Below are 16,534 nucleotides of genomic sequence, written 5' to 3' on the forward strand. Positions count from 1 at the left end.
CTGCCAAGCCCCCACAACCCGGGGGCATAACAGGCTGTGCGGAGCCTGCCCTGTCCTGCAGGGCCTGCGGGAGGGGTGGTGATGCCACGGGAGGGGCGGCAGGATGCCCCAGACACGGCAGGAGAAGAGGTGGCCTGGGCCGCTCAATTAACAGGCATATTTTGTTGTCTGGCATCCCCCATTCCTGGGGGATGCCAGATAACAGAGCTTTTACTGTATTTAGAATTGATTTTATTATAATGATCAAGGCACTCCTAGGCTTCCAATTTGCTTAAAAGATTATAGAGATATCAATAGAACACCGTATCCAACTGATACATTATACACACACACACAAAGTAGTGTTTCATTTTAAATCACAGAAAAATATGGATTTGGGGGGTTTTAGTTAGAGAATTTTCGATATTTTTTTTTTTAAACAGAGAAAACCAGGATCCCTGCTAATTACAAATAAAATCATCAGGAGGGAAGCTCAATAACAATACTCATTTAGGGAAGGGAATTGCTAAATGTCCCACCCCAGACCCAGTTCCTTCCTCAGTAGAAACAAATCCCTTTCAGAATAAAAGATATAAGAAAGTAAAGTCTGGCATTGATAAGCAGTCTCCCTCATATCTTATTACAGCACTAAAGCTTGCTGGGAATCAGAGAGATCAAATGAGACCAACCATGTTCCCAAAACAGTGTTTGCTTTGAAGAAGCCCAGGAGTCAAATCTACTGGCCAGAGTAACTAATGTTAACATGTAACATTAAACTAAAAAAAAAAGCTGTTTGATTAAACAAATGCCTAAGGAATTTGATGGAAGAGTCAGTAGAATCCTAAAGTTGCTTATGGCAATGCTAAGGGATTCGGTTATGGTTAGAGCAGAATCTTGTCTCATAGCCCTGCAAAAACTTTTGCCTTGTGTATTACCATATGACAGTATGGTGCAAAATGTACAAATAAATCACCAGAATGAACACACACCGGAAATCTATCAAAGACAGAAATACCCAATTACCGGTGGGGGCACATTTCTCACAGGAGGGCCACTCTCTCCCCAGTCTCTCAGTCCTGATCCTCAAGGGAAACTTACACAACGCTTCCCAGAGACAAGCCTATGAGCTCCATTTCATCAACCTCCTGGATACTAAAGATCATGGACTAAACATAGACATTGGATTTTTGATACATTATAATCTGCCTGGCAACTGACTGCCCAGCCCAGCCCAGCCCCTGGCTTCTTTACTTCTCATTCCATCCAGGAAGAGCACACACCAACTGCTGAAACTTCCTTAGTCTGACGAAGGGTTTTTGAACCCAAAAGCTTGTTTAATAACTATTCTCCAACTATTTGGGTTGGTCTAATAAAAGATATCAAATTCACCCAAGGAAACTTGTCTGCAAATAAATCACTTACATTTTTCTTAAAACCAAAGTAGGCGCCAATAAATGTCAATGGCACAGATATGCAAAACCAAAGTGCCAAAATAGCAACCAAAGTACCAAATGGAATAGCTGCTGAAGAGCCTTCTCCCCAAAGAATTAGGTTCATGATGAAGAAATCCGCAAATACAATTCTGAAAAATATACAACATGATTAAAAAAAAAAACAACAAACCCCCCAAGAGATGCCCCAAAACATTAATTTTAACATTATCAAAACTGTATTACTATGTTCATAGTTTAGTGTCAATATAATGTTAAGATCAGATATATATTCTGATGCACACAATATAACAAAACCAAGAAGTCAAACCAAGCCTTTCTTCCTTAATCTAGAGGGACTGAACTCTAGCAGGAGCTGACGCTACAACTAAGCAATTTCAAATATATGCTTGTCTTAACTATACTTCAGGGGAAGACTGCTTGCTGTGATTAAGTAGAAAAATTTAACACAGTGCTTGTACAGCATGACACCATACAAGACCAACCACAGTGTGGTCAAAGAAACAGCCTAGAAAGTAAAAATAGGAATAAATGAAAAAGTGTTCCTGTCTAAAACTTACTACAGTCATGCCGCTACTACTTAATCAACCTTTTCTTGTGGCAGGAGTAAACAAAACTTACAAAGCAGCTAAAAGATGTTATGTAATTAGCAAATCTGTCTGCATCAAATGTATTTTCTGTTCAAGTGATTTCTGCCACAAAGAAATAATGTAACATTGGTTTCAAGCTTAACTAAAGCTTTAGAAAAATTAACTAAGACAGAGAGAGAATTCAATTCTTTAAAAGTGTATTACATCCTTAACTTACCCAGGACAAAGGAATGATGTTAACAGGACATTTGTTTTCCACTTCTCACCACCAAATGCTGCATTAAAAATAACGTTTAGCAGTATCAATACATAGATCAATCAATGCAGACTATACCTTATTTTAGCAGTACATCAAGAGCTACAATTTGACATGCTATCAATTCGCCATCTGAAATTTGAAAATTAAGATCAAAGGAATACACTATGTAATTAAATTTGCAAAACAAACCTCCTTTATCAGGTTGTTCCTGTTACATAGCTTTTTCAGTTGCAGGCAAGCAAGAGATTACCATCTTGGAAAATCCCAAGTGAATAAAGCAGGGTAAAAAAAGTTGCTATTTCTCTTCCCCCTCTCCCTACAAAGCTAAAATGCACTATGGGGTATGTCTAAACTCCACCCAAGTTAGCTCTGATACTGGAAAGGAGTCTAGCTGTGGCTAGTCAATGGGATCTACACATGCACATGCTTACTACGCAGTAAGCCTTGTTAAATCACAAGTACATTTGTTACCTACAAATGCAAATTTACTTTTAATTAGTAACAGCACAGCAGTGCTCATGTAGACAGCTATCTGGGAGCAAATCTGCTCCCAGTCAGCCGTCCACCAGGGGGCAGGAGATTGCTCCCTGCCCCTGGGGAGCTACCTGCTGCTGGGGCAGGCTCTGTCACCAGAGCCCAGGTAGGGACCGTCTCCCCCTGCTCCAAGATCGCAATTGTGGAGTGGGGGCTGGAAGATCCTCAACTCCCAGCACTAGCTCTGCAGTCACAGAGCTGGTGACTGCAACCACACAGCCCTGCAACCACAGAGCTCAGGCTGGAAGATAAGGGTCTTTCAGTGCTGGCCCCATGGTGCAGAGCTGGTGCTGGAAACTCCCTGCTGGCAGGGAATGGGGAGCCTGTTCCCAACCCAGCTCTGCACTTGTGGAGCTGAGGGAGTAACAGGCTCCCCAGCCTCCACCCTGCGTGCGGGGTAGAGGCTGGGAACTGTCCTGGTCAGGGGCAGGTCCCAGCCCCATGGCCCAATCAGGTGATTGAGGCACACAGTTTGGAAACAGCTGCAGGTATGGAGTAGTTCCCAGCCCCCTGCCTCGATCTGCCAGTGAGGCAAATGAAAAACGTAAAAGGAGCTGCTGCGGGGGTCACGTCCAGCGTAATTTATGGAGAACCCTATCCATAGTGTATTCAGATCTTTATGTTAAAAAGCAAATTTGATTTGCAAATCACTCACACCTTAGAAAATGTGACCTTTTACTCATTCACTCGAGGCTTACCCTTATTTAATTGGGTAGCAGATATGGTTAGAAAATAGGTATACGGTCAGAAAAGTACTGAACTATGCTAAAGTAAAACTTTTTTTTTTTTAAATAAGGAGCAACGTATCATAATCAGAAAGTTGTGCATAGTAAGCAACACCTTCCACCTGAGTCTTAATATTTTTAAGCAGCAACATCTAAAGCAGGGGTTGACAATATTTTTGGGCTGAGTGCCAGAAAGTCCTTGCAACCTTGACTTGGAAGATGTTGGCATGCTGGGGGCACCACAAGTCCGACCCTTCCTCACTGTCCACCCCAAGGTGCGTTTGCAGCTGCCACTGGCAACAAGCCGGGCCAGGGCTCCAGACCTCAGTACAGCTGCTTGCAGCCTTTTGGCTTCGTGCTGCAACAGTCTCTGGACAGGACGACACTACCCACCATGGGACCTGGGCTGCTCGCCACCTGGTGTGAGCAGCCTGGTCTCCGCAGCAAGCTGCATGGTTCTGCCCAGAGCCCAGGCTGCTCACAGCAGGAGATACGCCCTGCTACGTCTAGCCCAGGCTCCATGGTGGATAGCAGGGGCCTGCCCAGAGTAAGAGCATGCCAAACAAAATGGTTTCACGTGCCATGCTGTAGTACATGTGCCAGGGATTGCTGACCCCTGATCTAAAGTCTAAATAAAACTTTTATGAAAACACTTTTAAAGTTGTGCCAGATTTATGAAAATTCTAATCAGTATGCCTTCAAACATCTTGCCTGAATTCAATTAAACAGTTTCTTCTGTTGTGTCATCATGATATGCTTTATTTCAGCAGTAAAAATGATTACTGTTACAGTGTCTTAACTGACATCTTGGTAGGAACTGGTAGTTTCCATCAACCTAATATTTTTCTTTTCAACTTTTTTACTTTATCACTGGAAGAGTAAAAATTGAACCTTCCTTGTAAGTACATAGAGCTGTATTTTTGCTTTCTGTATTTTTGTGTGTTTTTATAAATACTGCAATGTGTCACTTATATTTACATGATGTTCAGTATATTAGCTGCATTATTTGTCGTGGATTGCAACTATTCATCAACAGTCTGGTAAGACTATCCAAATACTGGCTAACAAACACAACTCTCAGAATCAATTAACACACTGGGGGATCGATTAGTTGCCTACTACTGGAATGATACGGAATTAGGTTTAATGCCATAATCCCTCACACTTCTGTTCCTTTACCTGAGGCAGCCAGCCCTTCCTCTCTACCTGTACAAACCACAACTGCAGGAGCAACTCAAACAAACTTGCATAAATAAGCACTTTATTTCTCCCCTCCTTATCTTCTACATACTGTCAGGGCCTAGTGGTTGAGTGCCTCAGCACAGTGGAACTTTCTAGCACAAGGCACGGTGAGATTTTGTACGAGGGAATTTCTCGGCACGGTGGAGAACCCCGGCGTGGAAAGGTTCCTGCCATTCATATGCAAATTCACACATTACTATTGGCCGGTTCTAAATTATTCCTACGTGGCGACTAGCAATTGGCTCACTAGCCGTATAAAAGGTTGGAGCAGTTTCCGCCCAAGTTGGAGAACTCCGCGCCCATCTCGGAGTGAACGTGGCAGACTGATCAACCGCTGACGACTCCCCGTCGCCGACCGTCCCGACGTACCCCCGTGTCCTGCATGCTCATGTTCAGACCCATTAGAAAGACATCTCGTCTTATCAGAGCTCCTTGGTTAAACTGTAACTGAAGTCTGAAGTTAACTTTCTTCCTATGCTGTACATCTCGACAGTGTAAGTAAAGCCATCTTTGTTTGAATCAGTACACGTTTGTGCCTAATTCTACTCCAGCGGTCGAAAGTACCCATCTGTACATTCTGGGTTTGTGGCCACAACCCAGCTGACCCTTTCCCGGATCCCCCTCGGCCCCCACACATACCACCAACCCCCACAACCTGTAATACAGCAAGACAAAAATAAATCAAATATATACAACCCAAAGTCCAGAATGGCTTGGAAAAATTAAAATCTTAACTGCCTCTGAGTTAACCTGCAATATGGACACACACGGACACACACACACACTCTCTCTCTCTCTCTCTCTCTCGCTCGCTCTCCAAGGACTGATCTATCCATAGTGAAACAACTCCTGAAAACTGAGCACCAGGTACTCCATGCAACCGTTTACACTCAATAAGCACTTGGTATTTTAGAACAAACAAAGAAGGTAAAAAAAAAAACAACAATGGGCTGAGTTACCACTCTCCTCTGCACCCTCCCTTTCACCCCCCCCCGTGCAAAATCTTGTGCATACAAGAAGAACCACTTAGCTTCCTGTAGACTTTGGACAGGCAAGCTGGGGGGACCACCACAGTGAGGTACTAAAACACCAAAGTGAAGTCCTCCTCCATAGTCAGAGACCTTATTACATTTATTTCCCTACTGACAAGACTAGAAGCACACCCTGATGGAGACTACAAATATTAACTGAAAAGAGAAAAATCAAAATTGCCATATTTTCAAGTAGATGGCAATGGAAAACTTAAGCAAATCAAGGCAATACTTTAGTACAGGAAAAAACAATGAATTACAAGTCACCAGTTCGGTATAAACAGGTAGCTTTTTGTTGTTTCCCCATCCATAAAAATATATATGTGTGTATAAAAATGAAAGCAAGTCACAAAATTTCTAACAGGATATGAACTCTGAAAAAAGGTCTTAAAATTCTTATTCAAGATCTATTTCACCAGGAACAAGCTAACCATGTATGTGGTCCATTTTTCTTTTCTGTAGTTATCTTTGTTATCCATGCTGCCCAAGGGAACATACAGAACAAAGATAATCATTGTTGTGATGATAAGTCTAGACTAATGAATTTAAAACCTTTCACTTTAAATAATTTTCACTTACATTTGTAGAATCTGGCAGCAACGTAACCCGCTGGAGTTCCAAGCAACACCCACAGGACTACAGCACAGGTCATAAGCGCTCCTCGGTTAGCAGGAGACAGAAATCCGAGGCAAGCAAAAACTACAAGCAGGATGCAAGATGCTTAATTATTTATATTATGCCCATCATTATATTTCTATCCTGAAAATGTATACAGATTAATATACAGAACTACTGCACAGATACAAACAAGTTGTTTCCAATTCTGGCCTCAAATATTACATAGAAATCTTTCATTTCCAATTACCCCATATATTCAAATCCAAAGACACATTTTTTTCCCCACCAGCCCAATATAGGAAAAAAAAAAAGCCTCAATATCTTAGATTCACATTCAAGAAGGGGACACGGGAGGGAGGGGAGCAGTGCAGGGTAGCAGTTGCGGCTCCAGCACCAAACCTGAGGTCAGAGTTGTAGTTGCTGTCCCCTGCAGCATCTGCCCCCTCCTCCCCCCAATGTCACCTCAGCCCTTTGCTCTCCACCTCACCCTATCTTCCCATCACAGCTTGGCTGGGGCTCCTGCTCCAACCAGGAGAAGGGAGCATGGAGCAAGCTGGCTCCAAGGCCAGAGCTGCTGTCACTGCAGCTGCCATTGTGTGGCCCAGATGGGGCTGGAACCAGCACATGCTCCATGCTCCCTGCCCCAGGCTGGAGTGGGGCTTAAGCCAGAGCTGAAACTGTGACCAGAAGGTAAGGGGAGGAAGCATGGAGGGCAGGTACCGGTTGGGAGACAGGTGCTAGGGGATGCAAGCACCATGGTGAGGGGCAGGCATCAAGGGGCAGAAGCAGGCACCAAGAAGCACAGGTACTGCAAGGGTGGGGGGAGAAGGACGGAGGCAGGCATGGGGGACATAGGCAGCACTGGGGAGAACAAGTGTGAAGTACGCAGGCAGCAGGGGGGTGTGGGGTACAGGCAGCACAAGGCAAGGGTCAGGCTATTTAAGTCCCCTGCCCCCATAATCTCCACATAGCAGTGGGGAGGGGTGGGGGGAAAATGTCAAAACAACCCCCCAATAATCAGAGTCTAGGCATGAAAAATTACAAATTTATAACTGTCATAAGTCTAGACTCTAATTATTGGTGGGTCATCTTAAATTCAAACTCATCTAAGAATTAGGTAAATACAGTAATAGTTTCATGCCATTAGCTGTAAAGGTGACTTTTCTTTTAAAACATCTCCTACCCCTATCACTTACATAGAGTAACAAATGTCATAATTAAGATCTGTGTGCCAGATCCTAGAAAAACAGACAGCAGCATTCCTTTTCTGGGAGGCCTGAATATGTCACCATGAACCAGTTTCCAGCCAAACTCCTCCTGGGCATCTTCCTGGAAAGGAAATATTCCCAGTTTAATATATTAAACCTTAATTTAAAAAGATACTATTGTGAAAAAGAGATGTTTAGTTAGGCAAGTTAACAGTATATGATGTACAAAGATTTAAACAATTAATTTAGTAATAACCATTACAAATTTGCAAACCCAATAATCCACTGTATTGACATGCACAAACTTAAAAAAAAAGCATGGATCATACTAAGTCGCATACAATATAAAAAAGCCCATAAAATTAAGACAACTGCACGGTTTTCCCAACTGCCCTTATTACAAGTATTTGAGGAAAGCCACCTAACTTCTAGGGTTTAAGAGTCAAAATTTATTAAAAAACAAGGATCACTCCTTTGCTTATCCAAGAGAAACTACTTTTACCTTTCCCTTGCTACTAGGGGACACTTATGTTCTATCCTTTCTCCCTTTTCCCCTATCCAAGTCTCAGTCTTACAATTGCATCTCTTGGAGCCAAGCTTCAGGGTGGGACTTCGTATTCTATACTCCAGTTCCAACATACAACCTTGGCTCTCCTCTCTATGTTCACATATCCCATTACTGTTCCTCCACACCCTTATGATTTTATACCTCTCTTTCCAGTATTGGCTTCCTAAACATAGCAAAGCAGTAACCATCTTTGCTGAAAGTATCCTTAGGATCACCAGGGTATACTCCGATGAAAAGACACTGATCTCAACTAATGGCAAACTGAGCAGTTATAACTGCTCCATTATAAGTAATGGAAAGCTGTAGCTATTTTGAAACAGACAAATTTGTGAAGCTTGGTCCTGATCTCTAAATTGTAATAGTCAGTGGGCCACTAGACTTGTAGTACTAGTGCAAGAGGCAGTAAAACCCTGCAAACACAAATCAAATGCATTCCACTCCAGAGAGTAACATTTGGATAATTTATAAATATAGAAGCTTTTGAGACAGATTTTCAGAATCAATATAAAAAATAAGTGTCAGGATCTGACAGAAGCATGTAAAACTAATTAACTTTAGTTGCACCTGAAATTGAGACAAGGGCAATGCTGACATGGAGACAAGGGCACAGTGAGGCAAAACTAAGGTAATGCCCAAATCTAAAACATCATGTTTTAAAAGTGTGTGCGCAGACACAGACATTTTTAAATTGATAATGTTTATAATTTATATGACAGTGATATACAGGCACATTTTTAAAACAAATTACTGCTGGTCTTTTATTCTTTAACCCTCACTAACAGAATAGGAAATATAAAATCTGTATGGGACAATTTAATGAGCTAATTATATCTTTAAAAAAAGAGGAAAGATTATAATCTTAAAAACAGATATCTAATAGCACCAATCTGGTTTACTATGGCTTATAAAATTGGATTCCAAACTCTGAAAAAAGTGTCTCAGTACTTTTTAAAATATACATTTGTTTTGCATTTAATTTAAAGTATAGAAAATCAAAAGTTAAGTCCTGCTGTAATGGGTCTTCAGAGCTGCATCATATATTTTGTGCTTTATTCATTTAGAAAATAAATGTCTCTTTTTTACCAAAGTTTTTTAGGATATCTGTATATGAAACATAAATAAGGATCTCAGAAAAAATCTTCAATTTTAATTCTTTTTGGTTGCACAATATTTGTAGGGTTGTTTGTTTTTCTTTTTTTCACCAAATTAGCAGTTTTGTCAATACAGCTACTGAATTATTTGGCTTTCTAATACGGGTTTCCCCTGATTTATACAGGTTCTGTATATGCAAATTCACTCTTATGCAATTCGCATTTTTAGACCATGATGCGTTATATCCAAGGTATATTTGCTCTTATGCAATCAGCATAGGTGCCCCACCCGCCCACGCAGGTAAATCTGTGAGGGGAGGGAAAAAGGGCTGTGGGGCCAGGGCCCCACTCACACTGATCCCTGCTGCAGAAGCCCCAGGAGTGGCCAGCACCAGTGGCCTGCAACTGCTAGGCTGCACAGTGCTTTGCCTGTACCCCCGCACCTGGGCTCTGCCTGTCCCCACTCCCCCCAGCTCCTGGGCTGCACCATGCAGGCAACTGGTGTCGGCTGCTCCTGGGGCCGCTGCAGCAGAGGGTGGGGTGAGTGGGAACAAGCAGAACCCTGAGCGGCACAGGGCGCAGCGTAGCTTGTCTGCACTCACCTTAGCCCCTGCTGCAGCAGCCCAGTGAGCAGCCAGTGCCAGCTGCAGAGGGAACTGTCAGTGGGTACAGGGTGGGGGGAGGGGGTAAGGTGGTGCCTCTTCTTGCTCCATGCCCCTGGATCTGCATATGGGATAACAGCAGGCTGCTGCTGCAGGCTGGGGCCGGCAGCTGCACCAGGCTCTATGCTGAGTTCTGCTTCTCCACACTCAGCTCAGCCCCTGCTGCCATGACTCCGGGAGCAGCCAACACCAGCTGCCTACACCACAGCACGATGCAGCCCAGGAGCTGGGGTGAGTGTGGACAGGCAGAGCACGATGCAGCCCAGTGTTTTTGAGGAACGCTGAAATGTAATTGATGTCCATCTCACCTCAATTAGAGTAATAAATTAGTCTCAGATGTTTATCACCATCTCCATAAGGCCTTTTTTTCTTTTTGCCCCTCTACTAAAGCAGTCAATGCTCTTAAGCCAGCTGGCTGAAGACTGCCAGGACCCTTGATGCAATGTTCTGCACACCCACACTCTATCCTGCCACAACTTCATGATAAGAAAGAAAGAAAAAAAAAAAAAAAAAAAAAAAAAAAGAAATGCCTAGGCATGAAGCTCCTTGCACAATTGGTCCTTATGTCCGCCGTAGTAGTGAGGGCTCCATCAACCCCTATACCCTCTCCCGTTCCACTGGGAGTTGACTTATAGCCCATATAATCTGCCAGAGCACATCAGAGTCCTTGAGATGCCTCTGACTCAAATAAGTCACAACATACTTAGTCCTGGTTAGACCCCACCAGGGCTTTAAAAAAAAAATGAACTGGCTCATGTTTAAAACAGCCTCCTAGCTTACATGCAGATAGTCACTCTTCACTATCGCTCTATGTCTAAGAGGGTTCTTCTCTTCTTCCCAGACGGCGAAAACAAAGTTAACTTATCTCTGTCCTTCTATTCGGGTCTTTATGGTACCTCCTTCTCTGTCCTTCTCCCCAAACTGCAGTGCTGAGGCTTCAGGTTACCTGAAGGCTACTTTGTCTTGGCTTCTTCCCCCTCAGCTCTCTCACTATAGCCGATTCCCTGAAGAGCCCTCCTTGCTGCCTCCTGGATGCTCTCAGCCATTCCTGGTCTCACTCTGCTGGAGTCAGGAACTTCCGTTTCCAGTTGTACTGCTCTTGTCTGCTCCAAGTCTCTCTTTATAGCAGAGCTTATGTTCCTTCCTCCTTCCCTCCAGAAACACCAGTAGAAGAAGGATCCTTGTGTGGCTATATTTAGCTTCGGCAATGGGACGGCGGCTTACAAGCACTCTTTAAACCCCAGTGTCTTACTCTCTGCCACCGGTATCTCTTCTCTTCTCATCCACATCCCGCCCCTAAAGACGCCGTTAGGCACTTCTTCTTTTCTTACTTAGGTACTCTCTAGGGTACTGTCGTCTCTCAACTCTTCTTCTTTACTTGTCTTATCTCTGCTGTGGGTCTCGCATCAGGACAGGAAGTCAGCCATCATATTCAATCTTTCTGGCCTGTACGCAATGCAGAACCAAAAAGGTTGAAGTACCAATGCCCATCACATAATGCGGGCATTGTCGGTCTTTGCACTATTCAACCATCTTAATGGAACATGATCAGTTATTAATTTAAACTCCTGGCCCAACAAATAATAACAGAAGTAATCAACCCTCCAATGAATAGTGAGGCACGCGCATTCAACCATGGAATACCATTTTTCACGTTCATTCAACTTTCGACTGCCATAGGTCCACAGGTCGTCCCACACCTTGCACTTCTTGAGATAAGACTGTACCCAAAGCCACCCCTGAGACATCTGTCTGTAAAGTGAATGGCAGTGAAAAATTGGGAGTATGAAGCAATACATCCTTGCACAGGGCTTGCTTGAGGTCTTCCGATGTACAGCATCCCACTCGATCTGATGGGATCTCCTACGCTTAACAGTAATGACTAAGGGCATCATGACCTCAGCAAACTCTGGTATAAAACATCTATAATAACTTGTGAGACCTAAAAAGGCTCTCATCTGTTTCTTATTCTGAGGCTTCTGATACTCCCTAGCATACCTTATCTGCTAGGGGTCTCATGCTTCTGATACTCCCTAGCATACCTTATCTGCTAGGGGTCTTGTGCATCCTTGCCCGACCAAGACCCCTAAATATTTAGTTTCGGTCTTACTTAATGCACGTTTCCTAGGGTTTGCTGTCAGTCTTACTTGTCTTAGCTCCTGTAAGATGGCCCTTAAGGCCCTCAAATGTTGTTCCCAGGATTCTGTATAGATTACTATATCACCAATATAGGCAGACTCATAACCTTGGTGAAGAGCTAACACCCAATCTACTAAACTTTGAAATGTTGCTGTGACCCCATTAAGCCCAAATGGCATCCTTTTAAACTCAAACAGCCACCATGGTGTTCCAAAGGCGGTCTTTGGTTGATCTTCTGTCCTTAAAGGTACCTGCCCGTATCCCTTTGATAGATCTAGAGTTGATTTAAATCTCGCCCAGCCTATACATTCTATTAATTTGCTAATGTGCAGCATGGGAAACGTGTCGAATTGGGTCATCGCATTTAAATTTGCAAAAAATCTATACACAATTGTAGTGTCCCATCAGGTTTAGGTACAGTGACTAGCGGACTGCACCATGCACTGCAGGACATGGTAATAATCCCTTGTGCTAATATCTTTTCCAACTCTTCCTTAGTAGGTTTTTATCAATGATAGGGAACCTTCCTCCATTTTTCCTAAACTATCTGCCCCTCTCAGGCAATAACTTCTGGCTTTCCCTGGAAACATTGGAAAAATCCCTGATCAACTGCTTCAATTGCTTTTGTTGTTTTTTCTCTAATTGGCTCCCAATGGGAACCCTGTCCATGTATCCTAATTCACTACGGCTTTCCACCATCTCTCGCCCAAATTCCTCCAATTCTGGCTTAGGTGAGATTAGCAAACCCTCAGGTTCATGCCAAACTGAGTAAATTTATGTGATGTGTGTTTTTCTTCTTCTTATCACTTCAAAAGGTCCTTGCCAACCTGTTAAAAATTTGCTAGTCAAGCTAGGTAGCAAGACCAACAGTTTCTGGCCTGCCCATAGCTCCCTCTCCTTAGATTTTACATCATATCTTGCTTTTTGTTTGTTCTGCGCCTGCACTAAATTCTCGCAGGCCACGTCCCATGTCAACCAATCCATTTGTTTGTGGATGGTATACGGTGGCTTTTAAATGCTGGATCTGGAGAACTTTACATGTTATTTAACAGTAGGGACATAAAATTGGATCCTTGGTCAGTGATGATTTCTCATGGAATACTGACCCTTGCCACCCATTTCATGAGCTCTTCTGCTACCCTAGACCCGGTGACCACCCTCAAAAGGTACAGCATCCGGGAACCTGGTTGCATAATCTATGAATACTAAAATAAACTGGTGGCCTGCAGTACGCTGCAGCAGTGGGCCCACCACATCTAAGGCAATCTGTGCAAACAGCTCCCTCACAATAGACTTGAGTTGCAAAGGTACTCTCAATGGCTTATGACTGCTCACCTTTTGACACATTTCATAGACCCGACAGAACCCTTCAATCTCTTCATACATATGTGGCCAAAAACACCACTTAGCTGAGCAGCCTTCCATTTTAGTTTTGCCTAGATGTCCCTGCAACGGGTTCCTATGGGCTAATTGAAGGAGCCACACCCTATAGGGTCAAGGTAATATTAACTGAGCAACCTCCTTCCCTTCTGCTTTGCCCCTCTTAATCCTATACATTAACTCATCATGAATCTCACACCATGAAACTTGTTTACTACATTCTGGGTGGATTACGTGGTGGTCCTGCTTCACTGAGTCTGTCTCCCTCAACGCCCGTAGCTCCTCATCAGCCTCTTGAGCCTCTCAGAATTGACTGCTGTTGGCCAGCCCAGCTAAATCCAGTTCTTCTTCAATCCCTGTACTTACTCCCAGTAACCCATCCTCTACTCCCTTTGAAGGGCATAGGGATGCTATTACATCATAAATTTCTGGCCAGTCCCGAACTAATATCATGGGGTATAAAATATCTTCCTCTAGTCCCACAGATATCTTCCAGGTGACACCCTGTACTTGCAGTTCTAATAGCCAACGTTCGTAGTGGGCTCTGTCTATGACGGCAAACCATCTTAACTCCTGCACATTTTGATGCTTGTTTCCAAAGTATCAAGGATACATGATGGATTAGGCACATCCCATATCAACAGCAGCTCGCACCCATCTGCCCGCCACCAATATGGTTACCTAAGGCAATGGCTGTATTGCCTCTGCAAAAATGTCTCCCTAGACTGCAATCTACAATTTCGACATCGTGTCCTTCTCTTGGAGCGACCTGACTGACTTTGTGCTCCTCCTCAAATTTCCTCAGCCTTGTGGCTACCCAAGGCCTGCAGGGACAATCCCGAGCCATGTGACCGGGTCTACTACACTTGAAATGCACAATTCCTATTGGGTTTCCTTTCTTGTTTCCTCGGCCTTCCCCTTCACCTTTATGATCCATCTCTCGGTTAGAACTCATTCCAGCCCCTCTCATACTTCTATCTCAGCTGATCTCACCCTGGGCCGTATCAAAATCTTCTGCCAACTGAAGGGCTTCCAGGGATGATTTAGCGCAATGGTCCCTGACCCATCTCTGGGTACTGTACTCCAGGTCTGAGAGGGATTGCTCTAACAGTATTTGATCAGACACCTCTTCTTTGGTCTCAGCTACTTGTCCAATAGATCAGACAAATGTTGCCATAAGACTAGGGGCACCTTCTCTTCCTTCTTTTTCTTGCCCCTGAACCCCTGTCAATGTCTTTCCAGAGTTATATTAAACCTCTGCAATATACCATTTTTAACCTTGTCATAATCTTGTGCAACTATGCGAGTCCTGGCACAGTAGACTGTCTGGGCCTGCTCTACTAAAAGTACTCTCAACTGTCCGGCCCATCTCACCTTATCAAACCCAGAAGCAATAGCTGCTCTTTCAAATATTTCCAAGAATGCCTCTGGGTTGTCCTCTTTCGTCATCTTGGGCATTTTTAAGTCTAAAAAGTTCCTATGTGCCCAAGCCTGTTGCTGTTACAGATGCTCTTCTACAGTTGCTTGCCTTGCTGCTTGTTGTTGCTGTTGCTAGAGCAACTGTGCTATAAGATTCAATGTCTGATGAAGTGTCTCAGGCACTACCATCACTGGTTGGTGCTCCATTCTGTTAACTCTTAGGAGGCTGCTTGCTGAAGTTCCTGGCCAATGCACCAACTATGTCCGTTCCTAAAGAACACTGAAGTGTAATTGATGTCCATCTCGCCTCCATTAGAGTAATAAATTAGTCTCAGATGTTTATCACCATCTCCATAAGGCTTTTTTCCCCCCCTTTTTTCCTCTACTAAGGCATTCATTGCTCTTCAGCAGGCTGGCTGAAGATGGCCAGGGCCCTTCTTGATACAATGTTCTGCACACCCACACTCCTGCCTACCACTTCATAAGAAACAAAAAAAACCGAAACAAAACAAAACAAGAAATGCCTGGGCGTGAACCTTCTTGCACAATTGGTCCTTATGTCCGCCTTAGTATAGTGAGGGCTCCATCAACCCCTATACCCTCTCCCGTTCAACCTGGTGTTGACTTATAGCCCATATAATCTGCCAGAGTCCATCAGAGTCCTTGATATGCCTCTGACTCAAATAAGTCACAACATACTTAGTTCTCGTTAACCCCCACCAGGGCTTCACTTTTTTTTAAACTGGCTTATGTTTAAACAGCCTCCTAACTTATGTGCATATAGTTATTCTTCACTATTGGCAATGGGATGGCTGCTTGCAATCACCTTTCAACCCCAGTGTCTCGTCTCTTCACTTACACAGGGGCTGGGCCGAGTGCCACTCTGATCCCTCTGCTTTGCTCCCTTGTGGAGCCCCGGGAGCAGCACCCTTCCCTAGTCCCAGACTCACTTCCTCCCTCCCTCACTGCCATGGGAACCTATCCCTATTTGTTACATGTTATGCACCATTCTCCGGTAATTCATGTACTGCATAAATCAAGGGAAACCTGTAGATTCTCTTGAACAGCTCAACACTGTAAACATGAATAAAAAATTATGAAGTCCACTGTGGACGTACATAAAAGCAAGGTGAGGAGTTATAGTACGATAACATAGCTCAAACTAGTTACAGGCTTGCAAAAAAGTGCCTAACTGCATTTCACAAGACCACATTTAAATCACTGGCAACTACAACTACAGTTTCATAAACTGAATGGAAAATGGTCCTACCAGAAGGCTGGTTCAACACACACACATAAGACATACAAAACCCCCCACAACCATCAACTAGAACCTCATAGTTGTTCATGATGGTTATTTTTTAAACCACAAGTTTATGCCATTTGACAGCAAACATACACATCTTTTCAAAGTTAAACAAACAGCCCCAACAGTGATTTTAGAAACTTCAGACTTACAGTAGAATCCATCTGATTATATCTTGCAATGTCTTTATGTAGTGTCCTCAACATGATCATAGCTACCATTCCAGATAAGAAAAGGACAATCACAAGGGAATTCATGATGCTACACAGAATGAAAAAAAAAAAAAAAGCTTCAAAAAATCAATATCTATAGCTAAAAGCGCTCTCCACTTT

The 16,534-nt window shown here is 43.5% G+C and overlaps 1 protein-coding gene across 1 annotated transcript in view; it reads right to left on the bottom strand.

The window, feature by feature from the left end:
- TM9SF2 (transmembrane 9 superfamily member 2) overlaps positions 1 to 16,534 on the bottom strand; it is a 48,973-nt gene that overhangs the window by 7,975 nt on the left and 24,464 nt on the right. The window contains exons 9-13 of the mRNA XM_006262597.4: positions 16,355 to 16,463; positions 7,626 to 7,758; positions 6,391 to 6,510; positions 2,238 to 2,295; positions 1,402 to 1,561 (exon numbers count right to left, since the gene is read on the bottom strand). Coding sequence (XP_006262659.1) covers positions 1,402 to 1,561; positions 2,238 to 2,295; positions 6,391 to 6,510; positions 7,626 to 7,758; positions 16,355 to 16,463 — 580 coding nt within the window. The remainder of the gene's footprint in view (positions 1 to 1,401; positions 1,562 to 2,237; positions 2,296 to 6,390; positions 6,511 to 7,625; positions 7,759 to 16,354; positions 16,464 to 16,534) is intronic.

The sequence above is a fragment of the Alligator mississippiensis genome, chromosome 1 (genome assembly GCF_030867095.1).
Source record: "Alligator mississippiensis isolate rAllMis1 chromosome 1, rAllMis1, whole genome shotgun sequence".
NCBI classification, from domain to species: Eukaryota; Metazoa; Chordata; order Crocodylia; family Alligatoridae; genus Alligator; species Alligator mississippiensis.